The sequence below is a fragment of the Penaeus monodon genome, chromosome 14, assembly GCF_015228065.2.
Source record: "Penaeus monodon isolate SGIC_2016 chromosome 14, NSTDA_Pmon_1, whole genome shotgun sequence".
Taxonomy (NCBI): Eukaryota; Metazoa; Arthropoda; class Malacostraca; order Decapoda; family Penaeidae; genus Penaeus; species Penaeus monodon.
In genome coordinates this window covers 39,932,837-39,947,836 of record NC_051399.1, presented here as the reverse complement: position 1 = coordinate 39,947,836, position 15,000 = coordinate 39,932,837, and the positions used below count along the sequence as shown (strand labels likewise).

General features: G+C 35.4%; 1 protein-coding gene across 1 annotated transcript; it reads right to left on the bottom strand.

Annotated features, from left to right (window-relative positions):
• Positions 1–741: 741 nt before the first annotated feature.
• On the bottom strand, positions 742–9,547 carry LOC119581132 (sodium-coupled neutral amino acid transporter 9-like). Its single transcript, XM_037929479.1, is given in 13 exon segments — positions 742–2,412; positions 3,480–3,556; positions 3,558–3,722; positions 4,094–4,198; positions 4,689–4,787; positions 5,557–5,669; positions 5,789–6,001; positions 6,140–6,319; positions 6,695–6,852; positions 7,314–7,411; positions 8,661–8,814; positions 8,950–9,018; positions 9,327–9,547. Coding segments are annotated over 13 exon segments (1,821 nt in total). The 3' UTR covers positions 742–2,243.
• Positions 9,548–15,000: the final 5,453 nt, after the last annotated feature.

Genomic DNA, 15,000 nt, shown 5'->3' with positions numbered 1-15,000 from the left:
GAAAAAGGGGATAATACTTTGAGCACTTGATCTAAGAAGACTTTTCCTTAGATCTATATAAAAATATTTTTGATCTGACGTATTCTTAATCTTACCATTCAAATTGATAAGCAGAACTCAAAAAAAAAAAAAAAAAGATAAGAAAAGAAAAAAGCTGACAGATTCAGCAGTACATACACATATATATACATATCAAAATGGAGTAATCTAATCACAACACCTAATACTATGTGAATAATAGGGTATGGACTTTCTTTGGATAATGCTCAAATATATAAATCGAAAATAAAAGAATAATGATAATCCCGTGACTGTTAACCCAATGCCAACGGGCATAACATGTATGTACATGCCATGCCCACTGTGAGTTTAATTTATCAATTGTTTTTACACATAGATGGCTACACTTGTACTAAAGTCACCAATGAGTCAATTACGAGTACTGCTGTCTAGCCTGTTTACCCCCTTTCCTTGATTTACAAAAATTTTTAAGTTATTTACTTTGCTGTTACTAATGTTTATAACATTATAGTAATTATAATCTCTATAATAAAAATAACATCATTGATATTCATAGCATTAGTAAAAAATTTGTTCTTCCTGCCAATTCAAGGAAAGGTGAAATCAGGTAAGGTCACAAGGTCTACTAATTGACTCCTTTGTGGCTAATCACTAGCAGAGTCATCTATGCACAGAGACATTCACCACACACAAAAAAAAAAAAAAAAGAAAAGAAGAAGAAGAAGAAGAAGAAGAGAGCAAACCATTTTCCCTAGTGGCATTGGGTTAATATTCATGGATGTTTTTTTCTAAATAACTTTTTAGTGTATTACATCAATATTCTTGGAAGGTTCTCATATCACTTTTGAGTGTATTACAAAGGTTTGAAATTGTTACAAAGTGCACCCATGGGACACATTACTTGGATAAAGCAGACTTACATAAAAATAAAATTCTGTGTAAATATACACTAATGTCTATATCAACAAGGCCAGATACAATTTCAAGTCATTGCTATTCTTACTTTGTGACTATTATAATATATGATTGACTAGAAGCAGGGAGTACCTCTTCACTTCGTTATGATAGATCATCTCACTATGGGGGTCACTTTCATACAGCATTGACTAAGGTTCTGCTTCTTCCCAGTGCAGCAGTATATAGTATAAAGAATGACATGCTATCCTGTCATGTTTTGTCATTTACACAAGAGCGCAGCAAGATACAATGTTAAATTTGCAAGTGTTCATATGATTTAAATAGCACAGCTAATAAAAATATAATTAATCATATTTAATTTCCTTGAATTGCTACTCATATCAGTGCATATAAATAAATGACACCATCACCCCTAGTACAGGAACAAACAACCTTTCTTCCATGCTTCCCCCATTACATACTACAGTGCAGTTCTGATTGATCACTTATGCATATTTACTATAGTACTACATCACTGGTGTGACACATTTTTATAGATCATTTTCATCTCTCATTTCAAACAAGCATGCAGAGAAACATCACCTGATCTTGATGCAATGGTCCTTATGTTAATATATAAACCCTGAAAATAAAGTTCCATAGCAACTCATCCCCAAGGGTGATTACAACCTAAAGCAGAATCATCAATATCTTTGTGGTGGCAAAGAAGTGCCTGCACATGGTGCCACCGCTATCTGCAACTTTTAGAAATACTAAGGCAAGGCTCAGACTCCTATGCCTGGGGAAATGCATGACTATATCCTAGGGTAGATGAAACCTCTGAATCCTGTTCCTATTCCTCTTGACCTGTTGGTGTTTGCAAAGACAAAGAGTGTTGAACCAGCCATCACTCCCCAAAATCTCCTAGCTGGTGACAAAATCAGTTCATTTCCCTAGTTAAAACATCACACTAAACATCTGCTCAGAATCCTCTGAAATGTACAGTTTATAATAATAATAATAATAATAATAATAATAATTGTAAGTTCATAGTATCTGAATTATCACCAATACAGATAGATACACATAATTAAAAAAGACATGAAAGATAACACTAATGATGCTGATGCTGATGATGATGATGATAATAATAATAATAATAATAATAATAATAATAATAATAATAATAACAACCAAAACAATTATAGAAACAGAATCATCATTAACAACAATGATGCTGCACATGCCAAAAAATATAATGAAAAATCTCTTGTGACTTTACCACAAAAATAGCATAAAAAATAATACATACCCTTAAGCAATTCTTAACCCAGCAAAAATTGGGATATGAAATTGCCAATGCCAATGAAAATAATAGCAAAGTGAATTATGCAATGATACCATTGGAGCTTGTCTTGTGTGTAGAGAGCATACATGTATGTCACACATGGCAACATGAAGATGTAAGCTAAGCCAGATATCGCACCAACCCATCTGTGGGAAGAAAGGCATTTCAGTGAGACAGCCTTGGCCTGGAAATCTTGCAAAATATGCTAATATAATTAATGGATAGTCATACTACATATACTTCTTCAGCAGTAATGAAATGGAGGTTTATTATGTCAAAAATAATATGCAACTGTGTGAAATGTTATCAATTTTCAGCTTTGCTTTTACTTAAAACACAAAGAAATAATGGCATTTCTGCATGCCAAAATAATGAAGTTTACTTTCTTTTAAGTTTAGAAGTAATAAGAAATGCCTGTTAAGAAAAAAATTTAAAAACTAGCAAATATCTCCCATGCTTGTAACAACCATCAACTTTATGTAGAAAAAATATAAATGAAAACTGATTACTTCAAATTGCAAGATATATAAGTAATAGCTACAATCTTTTTCTCATTGAACTGTCTTTTTCATATTGCAATGGATTTTATCTTTATTATTTTTTCTGCTTTCAGGATGGACATTTTGTGATGATGAGGGGGATGGTTAATCAAGATTGTCTGCATAATAAACTCAATGTATATTTACCTATTTCATGCAATAGTTATGAGAGTACATTTGGACTATGCCTTGGATATGGGCTAAGTTATGCATTCATTACCAAAGAGCCAATTAACAGCCTATCATAACTTCACCTAATTTCCCTATTAAAACAGACACTCTGATTATTACTATTATTGAATAATCCAAAAATCAAGGAAAAGGGTTACAGGTCCTGAAATAGGCAGAACTAGTAGTAACTGACTCCTTGATAACTAAGTATTTGTGGAGTCATGTGTCAAGACAACAACCAAACTAAGTACAGTAGATATGGCATGTATGCCATGCCATCCCAGCACAAAGGGTTAACAAAATGAGGGCCCACTGATGTCTAAGCAGATCAACTTCCTTTGGCTAAGTGAGCAATGGAAGAATGGGACTCAAGTAACTCAACAAAGGTAAACATGAAATCCAAGATAATTGAGCTGGAAAAGTATTGGAAAGAGAGAAAATAAAAGAAAGAAAAACCTGAGAAAGAATGAATGAAGGGCTAAGAAAAAAGAAAGAAAACCTACCTGATGATGAATCCAATATTTGGGTAGAAGATGGCCACCAACACAGACATTGTCAGGAGACAAGTGTTAAGCAAAAAACACCTGCCAAAGCCTGTACTCATATGATGGTCCCATGAAGTATGTGAACAGCTGGTTTCGGATAAAGAACCCTAACAAGGGATACACAGTCAAGATCTGGAAGAACAGGAAGCCACGCACAACAGCCAGAACTACGTCATGTGGGGGGAAGTTGTCCAAGAAATTCTGAAAGAGGATACAGGAAAATATGAACTATTTGTAAAAAAAATCTGCTGTTATTGCAAAACAAATCTGATCTTAAAAGGATATTTTTGGAACAAACTGTCTTTCTATACTATATTCTTAGGCAATCAAAAAACATATAAATGGAGAGCTTTTACATAATAGATTTTAATTCCATGCAAAGACACTGCAGAAAGTGAGGCCTGCCTCTAAACTAGGAACTTACACATAAACACAATAAAATCAATGAAAAAAGAAAGAAAGAAAGAAAAACAAATATAAAAACAAACAGTTATAAAGAAATATACACTAACAATTCTTATCTGTCTATAAGAAGATGAAAGAAGTAAGTACAAGTTACTCATAGAACTTACATCAACTACACAATACTTAGGCATGGGGAATGCAGAGTAGAAAAGAACACCAATAGGAATGTATGTCAGAGCTACGAGGATGTAGGCAATACTCAAGTCGCGAACCTGGAAATATGCAAAGGTATTAAGATATCTAACTTGAATTTTAGTGAACTTGAGTGCATGGACTACAACAGAGATATATTTTGACACTGACTCATACTGTTTCTATGAATCTCTTCTATCTCAATGTGAGAATGTAATATAACTGATAATAAAAAGGTCTTGTTTGCAAAAGTATCAAAGTCTAATTCACATTTCCTCAGTTGCTCTATTTGGAATGAGTCTAATTACTATTTTTTATTAAAGTATTAAACAAACAAGTTTTCTTTGACAATCTTAAAATAAAATTCAGTACTGCACATTAACTTACTTTGTTAAGTAATATAAAATTGAGACACTAATCTTACAACACCAAGACAAAAAACAAATTTGAAAATGAACATGGTAAAAAAAACACATTTTATCTTTTCCTGACAAAAAGAGGTAATCCAAATATCCCTCTATAACCATCACAAAATTAAACTGCAATAAAAAGGAGTATTTTCCCACTTACATTATTTTCCTGGTGTCTGTTACCTTGCATGATAGTAACAACACAGTTATGAATGAAGTAAGCAAGCGATAATGTTCCCGTCAGGCACATGAATGAACTCTGTGAAGTAAAAATACAAGATGCTTTTATATCACTCTTCAGAAAATAAACAAGAAAGGACTGCAATAAATGAATTTATATAAAAGAAAAGCCTTTTAGAGATGCCAAACTTGGATGACAAGGCAATAATAAAGGAAGCTAATAGGAAAAGGAAATAATAAACTGGAGGATTTTCCTCTAATCACCTCATTTCCAAATTGCATTGATATATTTTATAAGAGAATACTAAACACTAACTAACCATTAAAATTTTGAAAAAGCTACAACATCTTAACCCAATACCACCCAGAAGATGTAATGTTCACTGTTATTTTGAAATGACTTTGTACACAGATGGTCCACAAGTGCTCACAAGGAGTCAATTACTTCATCTACATGACATCACCCGACTTAATGAATTTTCAGGATTTTTTTTATGTTATCAATATCAATGCCGGTATTGTTATCACTGACGTTACAATAATCATAATGCTCTTATCAATACTAGTACGAATATACAATAAAAAATATTTCTGAGAATCAAAGATACGGGTAAACAAGTGAGACAGGCATCTGACTACTCTCTAAGCTCTTCTGGAGTCATTAATAGGGGATGGCATGTAATCCCCACTGCAATGGGTTAATGCATTATTTTCAATCTTTTCTCTTGAAAAACATGGCTAAAAATGTCATTGAAAAAGTTCATTTCAGAATATACAATACATGAAAGCAAACATAATTGGTAATCAACACTAAGTAAAATATTTATTTTCAATTCACAAATTCTTACCTTGAACAGGGGCACATAAAAATCACTGTTGACATCAGTAAAGTTAATGTTAATTCCCCAAGTTGCAGCTTTACTGATTACAAATAGGTACATGACTAACACAGAGATGGCACCTGCAAATGCAAAATGAAACCAACTTTAAATATAAAAATACAAGCTTTGAAAACCATGGATTTCTTTTAAACATATACCAGAAACAGATTATTTCCAACAGATAAAGAATTTAGATTACCCAGAGAGTTAAAATAGGTGAAGATCTTGGCATCTCGAAGGTTCAGCACAAAGATGAAGGGAACGAGTAAGTACAACGGCACTGTCAGGTCTTGTTGCCACCATTTGTGGAACTCACTGGGTTCCGGGCCTTTAATGTTTTCATCATTAGTAATGTTGGGTGGGCAAAGCACTGCACTGGACGAGTCATTGTGGATCTCCCCATGGACTGTATCTGAAATCAAAGATACATATATCAGAAGGAAATTAAAAAAGATTTCCATTAAATATATACACATCAATACATTTCCTCATCTTCCCATGTACAGCACAAATACATACAAAAATGTACACAATAAGAAAGATAACTTACCATATATCACCTCTCCAGTGTTAAATAGGAAATTTGACATTAGGACCCAGTACACAACCTGAGCTCCAACCAAAGTTATTACAGAGAAAGTGACGGTTAACCCTTCCGTTATTCTGCCTAGCGTTCCTCCTAGAAGCTGCCAGCATAGACGGCTGAGTTCTAGTGAGGGACCTTCCAAGCCTGTGAGAACAATTTAGCAAGATGGAGTTACAGGATATAATCAATGCTAAATTTTATCAACTTAAAACAAATGTTAGTACTTTGATACTGACTGGATTTTATAATCTAATTATAAAAGAAAAAATAATAATTAATGATAATAATAACAATATCCTCATACCGTTTCTCTTTCATTTCTTTTATTATGAGGTATATGTTACATCATCCAGTTCTGAATGTTATAATTTACAGCTAACTTTTCAAATGCCCTATCAATATATTGCAAAAAAAGAAAGAAAAAAAAAATAAATAAATAAAGAAAGAATGAAAGAAAGCAAGGAAGAAAGAAAAAATATACAAATAAATACATAAAGTGAATGAATGCAACATGCTCACCCATAGTCTTCTGCAATGTAAGTAAGCGAATGGCAGTGTACAGAGCAATCCCAGCCATTCCCAGCATGATGATTATGCCACCTATGAAGCCTGCTTGCCCAAAGGCCCATGGCATTGTCATGAGTGAGGTCCCCATCATAGTGTTCCAAATGGCAATGCTGGAAATAACGTAGTTTCAATTTCCTTCAATATATGCCAGTGTTACCTACATCATATCAGATCCAATCAGGTTACTTGATGAAGGAGCTATAATATGTAGGATGAAAATAATGCACTAATGTTACATATGTGTAACAACACCCCTGACAAGGATTCAAATCCACTCAGTTAAGGTAACTACAAGCGAGAAAGAAACAGAACCATCAAGCAATACAACTATCAGAATTGCCTAAGATCTTTACTAGCTCCATACCATACACAGGTAATTTCTAAGCTAGTAAGAGATTGTAATTTGACGATCCTTTTACTAGGTTATGCCAGTGCGTGGGGTTTAGTCCTTAAGGAGGCTAGCTACGAATACAAAGTAAATTTCAAATATACCTGACAGACTGTTTTTTTCTCTATTCCAATATCTATAATTAATCTTAAAAAAAAAATCAAAACAGAAATCAATCCTTACATTGTGATATATGATGACTGCTTTCCATCAGCATCTCTTACATGTCCAGGTATATATGGCAAGAATAGCTCTGGGGGGACAATATGGTCTGGAATCACCTGCATTAGACACATAAAAGAATATCAACAATATGACTAATGGAAAAATCATGAAATGGAAATGTAAGTAAACTATCTAAATTTTGCTTCCTTTTTTTTTTTTAATTGCAGACTTTATATTTTTCCTTCTCCTTTTGAAATGGGTTGATTTTACCTCTTTGATTAAGTCTTAGTATATATGACACAAATCTATTCATAAAGGTCAGGAATTAAATTTGTATAAGTAGCAAATGTCTTCACTTTCTTGAACTTGGCTTCTAAATCCACAAGTAAAATATATGAACTTATCAACCAGTGGTACTCACATCACACACAAAAAGTGTTGGTTATCTCCTGCTTCATTAATATTGCTCTAATATTAAGCTTTCTGGGCAGCATTTGTAAGTAGTCATTAAGTAATTTTTTTCAGATATAAAAATTAAAAGCTACAGCAATTCAGGGGTAGTTTTAAAAATATGAGATTATTTACAGTAGTATATCTCTCTTTTATTTTTCAATGGATAAGTTGCTATTGCTATTCACTAGTATCTAACCTAAACTACACACAAAGCTACTATTTAAACATAATGACATGTCTATTCAGTACAGTATCTTCACTCCATGACAATGGCTTTTACTTGTTCCACAATGAATCATGTGCCAGGCATTAGGAAACACTTGTTTTACCTGCTGTCTGTGATGTTGGCTACAGAATGAAGCCAAAGGAAAAAATAATAGATTAAGCCTAATTTGGAAGGCTGTACCTCCTCACTGACCACAGACAGGATTGAACAAGAGAGCAATTGTTTAGCATGCACAATACATCCCCTGACCATGTCCATATCCCATCTGGTATATGGGCTTGGTGCCATGCCGTGTCAAGAAGAATAGATGCCACCCAGCATGAATCTGTTAAAAGTTATATATTGTGCTGTACCTTGTACTTAAGTCTAATCAGTATCTTTAATTATTGCTACCCTCTATAATCTAGCTTTACTGTAATATTCCTTGCCCACTCATTATATCTAAATCTTAAGATTACTGGGTATTTCTTACACCTCAAAATATATATAAATAAATACATAAATAAATAAAATACAATCAAACAAATGAATAAAAACACAGGACTAGACTTCAACACAAATGAAGAACTTCTGACTTTCACATAGGATATCTAACCATACATAAAACAGGGTATGATAATATAGAAAATAAACAGAATATCAGATGAAAAAAAAATCCTTAAACAAACAAACAAGCAACATATTACCAAGGCATGTTCACTCGCTTGGACAGAAGCTCTTAATCGTGAGTAATAACGGTAGCGAGTATATAGTTGTCTATCAAAGTTTTCGCTCTCTCTCCGTTCAGGACTGGTCACCTCACTCGCCGTACTTCCTACGGATGGGCGATGAAAAGGCCGTCTGAAATGGAAAATTAATAAAACATACTGAAACAACATAAAATAAAATAAAACAAATGAAATCTAATGAAAAGCATTACATATATATATATTTTTTTTACAACAGATCAAAATCCATTCACAAGCTTTTACTTACCTCTTTGGTTTGTTGTCAGAAGTATATGGAGAAGGTCCAACTGTTGTGGTCCATGAGCTTGAGTACAACCTAAGAAGAAACAAGTTATAGAAATAATATCAAGCACACCATTCTGACTCTAAAATTTTCTGTAATTTCTCTGATGTACCAGTAAAAGAGGTTTAACATATCATATTAGCATTATAGTTATCATTATCATTACTAATATTATTACTAATATTAGTGATTTCACAATAAACATTTTATAATCCCCAAGTACAGATTACTAATAAACAATATGTAATCAAATAGATACTTTAACTGGGAAGGCAATTACAGCTAGATATCCAAGCTGAAAAAATTACTAAAAAAAAACAACAACAAAAGTTAGACATTACCCTCCCTGAGGAGCCGACCCACTCAAAAGAGGTGTGCGTTCATTAAAACTATGTGGTGATGAAGACAAAGTGTTTCTGTCTCTGGGAGTATGCAGTGATGTGTTCTGTTCTCCTGGTTCTTTTCCTTCTTCCTCTTCTATATCTTCATTTGTTGCCTCGTTCTTCCCCTCCTCTTCCTCCCTAGGCTCTTCCACCACTATGTTTATTTCACCGTTTTCCATGGTGGTTTTTGAATGTTACGCCTAGAGATAAGAAGTATGTCAAAAACATGATGGTTCTCTAGTAATATGGTAAGATTATTAATAGCAAACCTTAACATCTACCTCAAGTATTTATAAATTCTCTTTCCAAAGCTTTATCATACAAGGAACGACTTTAACTAAGATCATAAAAGAGGGCAAGTTGATTATTTAAGGATGAATAGAGGTATTATCACATGCTCCATTAAAAATGGTTAATGGTTAAAAGAAACAAATGTGCTAGACATCAAAGGTCATATAGAACTATAGTAAAGTATTGTGGTGAAAAGGTGGAAACGAGTTAACGATTAGGATATGCTGTTAGATGTCAAAGGTTGTAGAATTCTGTAGGACAGTAGTGAAAAGGGTATAAACAAATGGGATACGGGAGCAAATGGGATACGGTAAGGATTTGTTGAAGGAGAAGGGTTAAAGGTATAAGGCAATTAGATCAAATGGAGAGTATGTGTCTGAGGAAGGGAGAGTAACACTATATGAGGAAAAATGCAAAAGAGAAATTATGAAACAATCAAAGGGAAAATACAGCTAGAAATAGTAGTTGTAGAAGTAGGAGAAGAATCCAGAGAATGAGATAAGGGAACAGGGGAAGGTGGTAAAGTATTGGGAAAAATGTCTGGAAGGGAGGCAACCAGAGAAGGACATTGTTGTGACATACCTTGTTGTGACTTACCACTCCCGCCTGGAGAATCCAGGTGGGAGTGGTAAGGATAATGAGGAGGGAGGAGGAAATAATGATGCACAAGGAGGAGCAGAGGATGGCATGTTTTTTTGGAGATCAGGAGGAAGAGGGATAGGAGGAACTTGGGGAGGAGGAGGATGGATACTTTGGATGTAGAGCAAATAGAAATAGAAGGGGGATGAAGGAGTCATAGGTCATGTTTAGGAAGTTTTGGATGCCTTCAAGAGTTTCTGGAAGGGAGTTGGGTGGGGAGATCTGAGAAAGAAAAGTTTCTTACGTGGAAGAGAAGAGAGAATAGATGTCTAAAGAGCAGATGGAGAGGTGGGTGTAGGAGAGGATGCAGTAGGAGAAGATGGGGTGATACATTTAGACTGTCTGGAGCAACAGATAGAGTGAGGAAGAAGGTCAGCCACCAGGGAAGTGGTAGATACTGGAGTGTCTGGATTTAGACTGGAAAAGAATTTGACTGGGGAAGAGAGGGAGTAGAGATAGGATGGGAGTGGAGCGAAGTACAGTTTTGGAATAGGTAGAAAGAGAAAAATCATGTCGGCGTGCTTCTTGTCTGGCCTCACACAGAGTGAGGCATAGTTTGAATTTGAGAACTACTACCTCTGATTTGAGCTTGTAGGCAGAGCAGCTCCTATAAAATACATGATGGGAGCCACCACATTTGGGACACTTGCATGACTGAGAAGAGCAGTTTGAATGGTCATGACCAAGTTGGGCACATAGAGGACAGCAGGCTATGAAGTGACAGTGTTTGGCTGAGTGGCCAAAATGCCAATATTTCTGATACTGACAGGGAAGGGATTGATATGGTTGGACAGGGCAGGATACTCCACCAATATAAACTTCATGGGGGTCATGTCTATGGCAGCTAATCTTGGCAATACTGGTGTAGAACTTACATTGGGAGGAATAGAGAAGCACTGGACTGCTACTGTGTAATAGTCAACAAGAAATGCGAGCAAGTCTTTTTCATAGTCTGACCAGCCCTTGTTATAGACAGGACAATCAGTCGGGGGGAGGGAAACAGTTCCAGAACAAATATTAAGGGAGGAGTGAGGTTGGGCAGGAATAAGTTTGCCAGTGAGGTCAGTCAGGGTAGATAATGCACGAGCTTGAGACTCGGATGTAACTAGGACAAGGAGTGAACGATTGGAACGACAGCAACAGGAAACTTTGCCTACTTGCTTTTGGAAGAGAAGGGTATTCTCAGTGTATGGTGCTGTAGGGGGAATCACAAAGAATCAATCCCACTTGGCTGGGCCAAAAAGGCTACTCAAAAGGTTTGCAGAGGTGGAAGCAGTAGGATGATTGCAGGAGGAAGATGAAGTGGTATGGAGAGAGGTAGTACTGTTGGGAAGAGGACAATAAGGATGAAGAGTAGTAATAAGGGGGGTTGGGTGTAGACAGTGAAGAAGACTGTGCAGTAGGAGATGGAGTGGAAGATGTTGGGAGAGAGGAAGGGGTGTATTCTGAAGATTAAGTAATGACCTGGGTGGATGATTTGGAATGGATAGACTCAGCAGCAAACATTAAGTAAGGGGTATTGGTATCAGTGGTCAGAGCTGTGGTCAAAGGAGGCTAGTTTATGGCAAGTTTTAATGCCCTTAAGGATAAAAAAATCTTCATTACTGGCTATGGTGAGCCTGAAATAAATGGGGCGGGGAAACAGTCTACCCTTCATGGTCCCAATCAAGGGTAAGGGCTAGGCACTTAACCAAGGGAATGCTGTGCCCATGGCTCCTGGAGGCCATTCATGACTAAAGAAGAGAAGGAAAAGGAGAGGGGGAGAAGAAAAGACCAAAATTAGTTGAGGCGAGGGCTGAGGTCCAAGGTAGGGGTGATCCCCTACATTGAGTCCCAGTCTTCATCTCCTAAGCCTCTCCCCCCTCCCCCATGACAACAATGAGCAAGGGATTAGGTGGGTCTCCACTAATAAGTTAACATTTGCAGGCAGCATATTATTATCATTATTATTAATAGTAGTAGTATATATCATTATAATCATAATTGTCATTATTATCATTAGTAGCAATAGCAGTAATAGTAGTATCATTATGATAATAATTATAATAATAATATATTTTTTTATTCAGCTGTACGAGATACTGGTGATAAGAATCATCCACAACTACCTATATTAACCCTCTGCCGATGGGTGGCATGTACGTACATGCCATGGTGTATGTATGGACATGCCATGAATTTTTTTTTGTTACAATCATGGTAAAATATCAATTTTCTGCCACTGAAAATGTGATTATTTTTTTTTAACACTCATTTTTATAAAAAAAAAAAAAAAAAAAAAAAAAAAAAAAATTTAACTGATAACTGAAAATACAACATATGCTCGTAGTATTACAAAGAAACGGCAAGGGATGCTGGTATTTGGCATGAGCGGTCACGCTTGCTAGGGTGACGATGTAAGCCCCTGGCAGCGGGGCCCGGGCCACTGTGAATACTACCCGTCGGGAAAGGGTTGATTACTCAAGCTCTAATTTTAATTAAATTTTCAGAATAGTAATTTCTGCTTTTCCTTCTGCACAAGTAAGTGAACATACAATACAGGAGATTTTCTACCTTAATGACAGTTAAGTGTGATAGTAAGAAAACATAGGCTAAGTGTTTAATAGCTTTTGTCGTAAAAGGGAAATTGAATTTCAATATATCCATAACAGTGAAGATATGAGAGAATGCACATACATAGGTGTTCTCAGACCAATTGTTAGAAATGCATTTATCAAACATTCAACTATAACATATTCCTCAATATGTTAACATTAATGAACTCAAATCTTATGATTTTAGTGCAGTAACATGAAAAAATTGATGCTTATGTTACAGATGAAAGTTTAAACTACCAAACCATTTAAGAAACACCTTTGGCTATGCACACCCTCATATAGAGGCTGCTTCCCCAAAATAGGTAATACACGGATACTTTTTCCATTAATTTCTAAGTAATAGTGAATGTATAAATTATGAATATAGATGCATTCATTCTTCATAGAGTATCAATATGTTATTTCCACATGTCAAGATAACTACTAGATGTCAAACATTAACTTATGATTACTTACATAGCCAGCTGAAAGATTTTTTTTTTAGTCTATCTTAGTTGTATGAACTATAATATCAAGAGAAAAGCTCTAAGGATCTCACATGCTTCCTGAAAACATTAATAAAACGACAAGAGATCATTAATCTTTCAGAAACATGAATTCAGTAATACAACAATAATCAAGGTATCTGCATCACTGTATATGGATTTAATTATTTGAAGCACACAGGTAAACATAACTTCATATCAGAAAATATTTTTTGCTTATGTAGATTTCAGGTATTTGTGAGAGTTGTTTTTCTTGATTTTTATTACAGTGCCCTTAGATTTTCCTGTAAATGTATTCCAAAGTATTATATGTTGCACAGCTTTCTTATTATCAACTTGTGAAGATAGCACCACAGATAAAAAGTGTCTTATTTTGGTTCATTCTATCTATTACAGGCATATTTTACCTTGTACTGCACGACTGTGGGAAACAAACTATACCCACAAAATAATACTAAACTGAAAATCACGCTTTCCCAGCAGCATTGGAATCAACAGACTGGGCTGTGAGGAAAATCAGCAGCTAGCATATCCTATTCATTAATAATTTTCAAATACTACCAATACTAGCTCATGTGACCTTCACATAAAATATATTCACTGAATCACACAGAAGTTGAAGGGTAGGGTCTTTTACATCACTTCATATAAACTCACTACCACAAAGAGCTACGAAAATGTTACTCTTAAAATATTGAACATGAGATGGGTTCTGTAATTGGAACCGCGGACAACGTGTCAGCGTGGTGTATCGGTGGGTATGATTTTTAACCCATTTCACACCACGATATTTTCGACTGCTTTTTAGAAGGGCAAGATAACTTCGACTCCCACTTTTCTCCTTCTTTTGAGAAATACACCTGAGACCCCCCCCAAAAAAAAAAAAAAAAAAAAAAAAAAAATACACATAATTTTACTTTCTATTGTGTTTTTTGCACGAGTGAAAGAGCTCCTCTAACCTTTTCCCCCTGTGTCTTATCACTAGAACGATCACAAACACATTCCTCGCTCTTTTAACACAACTTAAAACCAATATTAAAACACAATAAACAAATATCTCTAAAATAATAAGACGTAATCTCAAAACACTGTCCCACCTCCAGAGGCATGTGACCCACACTGTTGCTAACTCTGTGATCAGCTGATTTGTGTTTACCAGCTACGAGAACGCGGCCGGATTCACGCGCCGTGAGAACGCCGGCAGTTATCGTACCGGATTTCGTTTTGATTCTGTAGTTTGATTTTTGACTGTGACTTTAATTTGGTAGAGATTTTATATTCTATCTTCAGTTTGATGTAGACTTAGATTTTGCTTTGGATTTGATTCTGACTTGGATTGTGGCCGTTTTTTTTTTTTTTTTTTTTACATAGGAGTTCACTTATCTTTTTTAATACGTTACATGCATAATGGTTTTCGCACCCCGGACTTTACAAAAAAAAAATATATATATGTGTGTGTTGTGTGTGTTGTGTGTGTGTGTGTGTGTGTGTGTGTGTGTGTGTGTGTGTGTGTGTGTGTGTGTGTGTGTGTGTGTGTGTGTGTGTGTGTGTGTGTGTGTGCGTGCGTGCGTGCGTGCGTGCGTGCGTGCGTGCGTGCGTGCGTGCGTGCGTGCGTGCGTG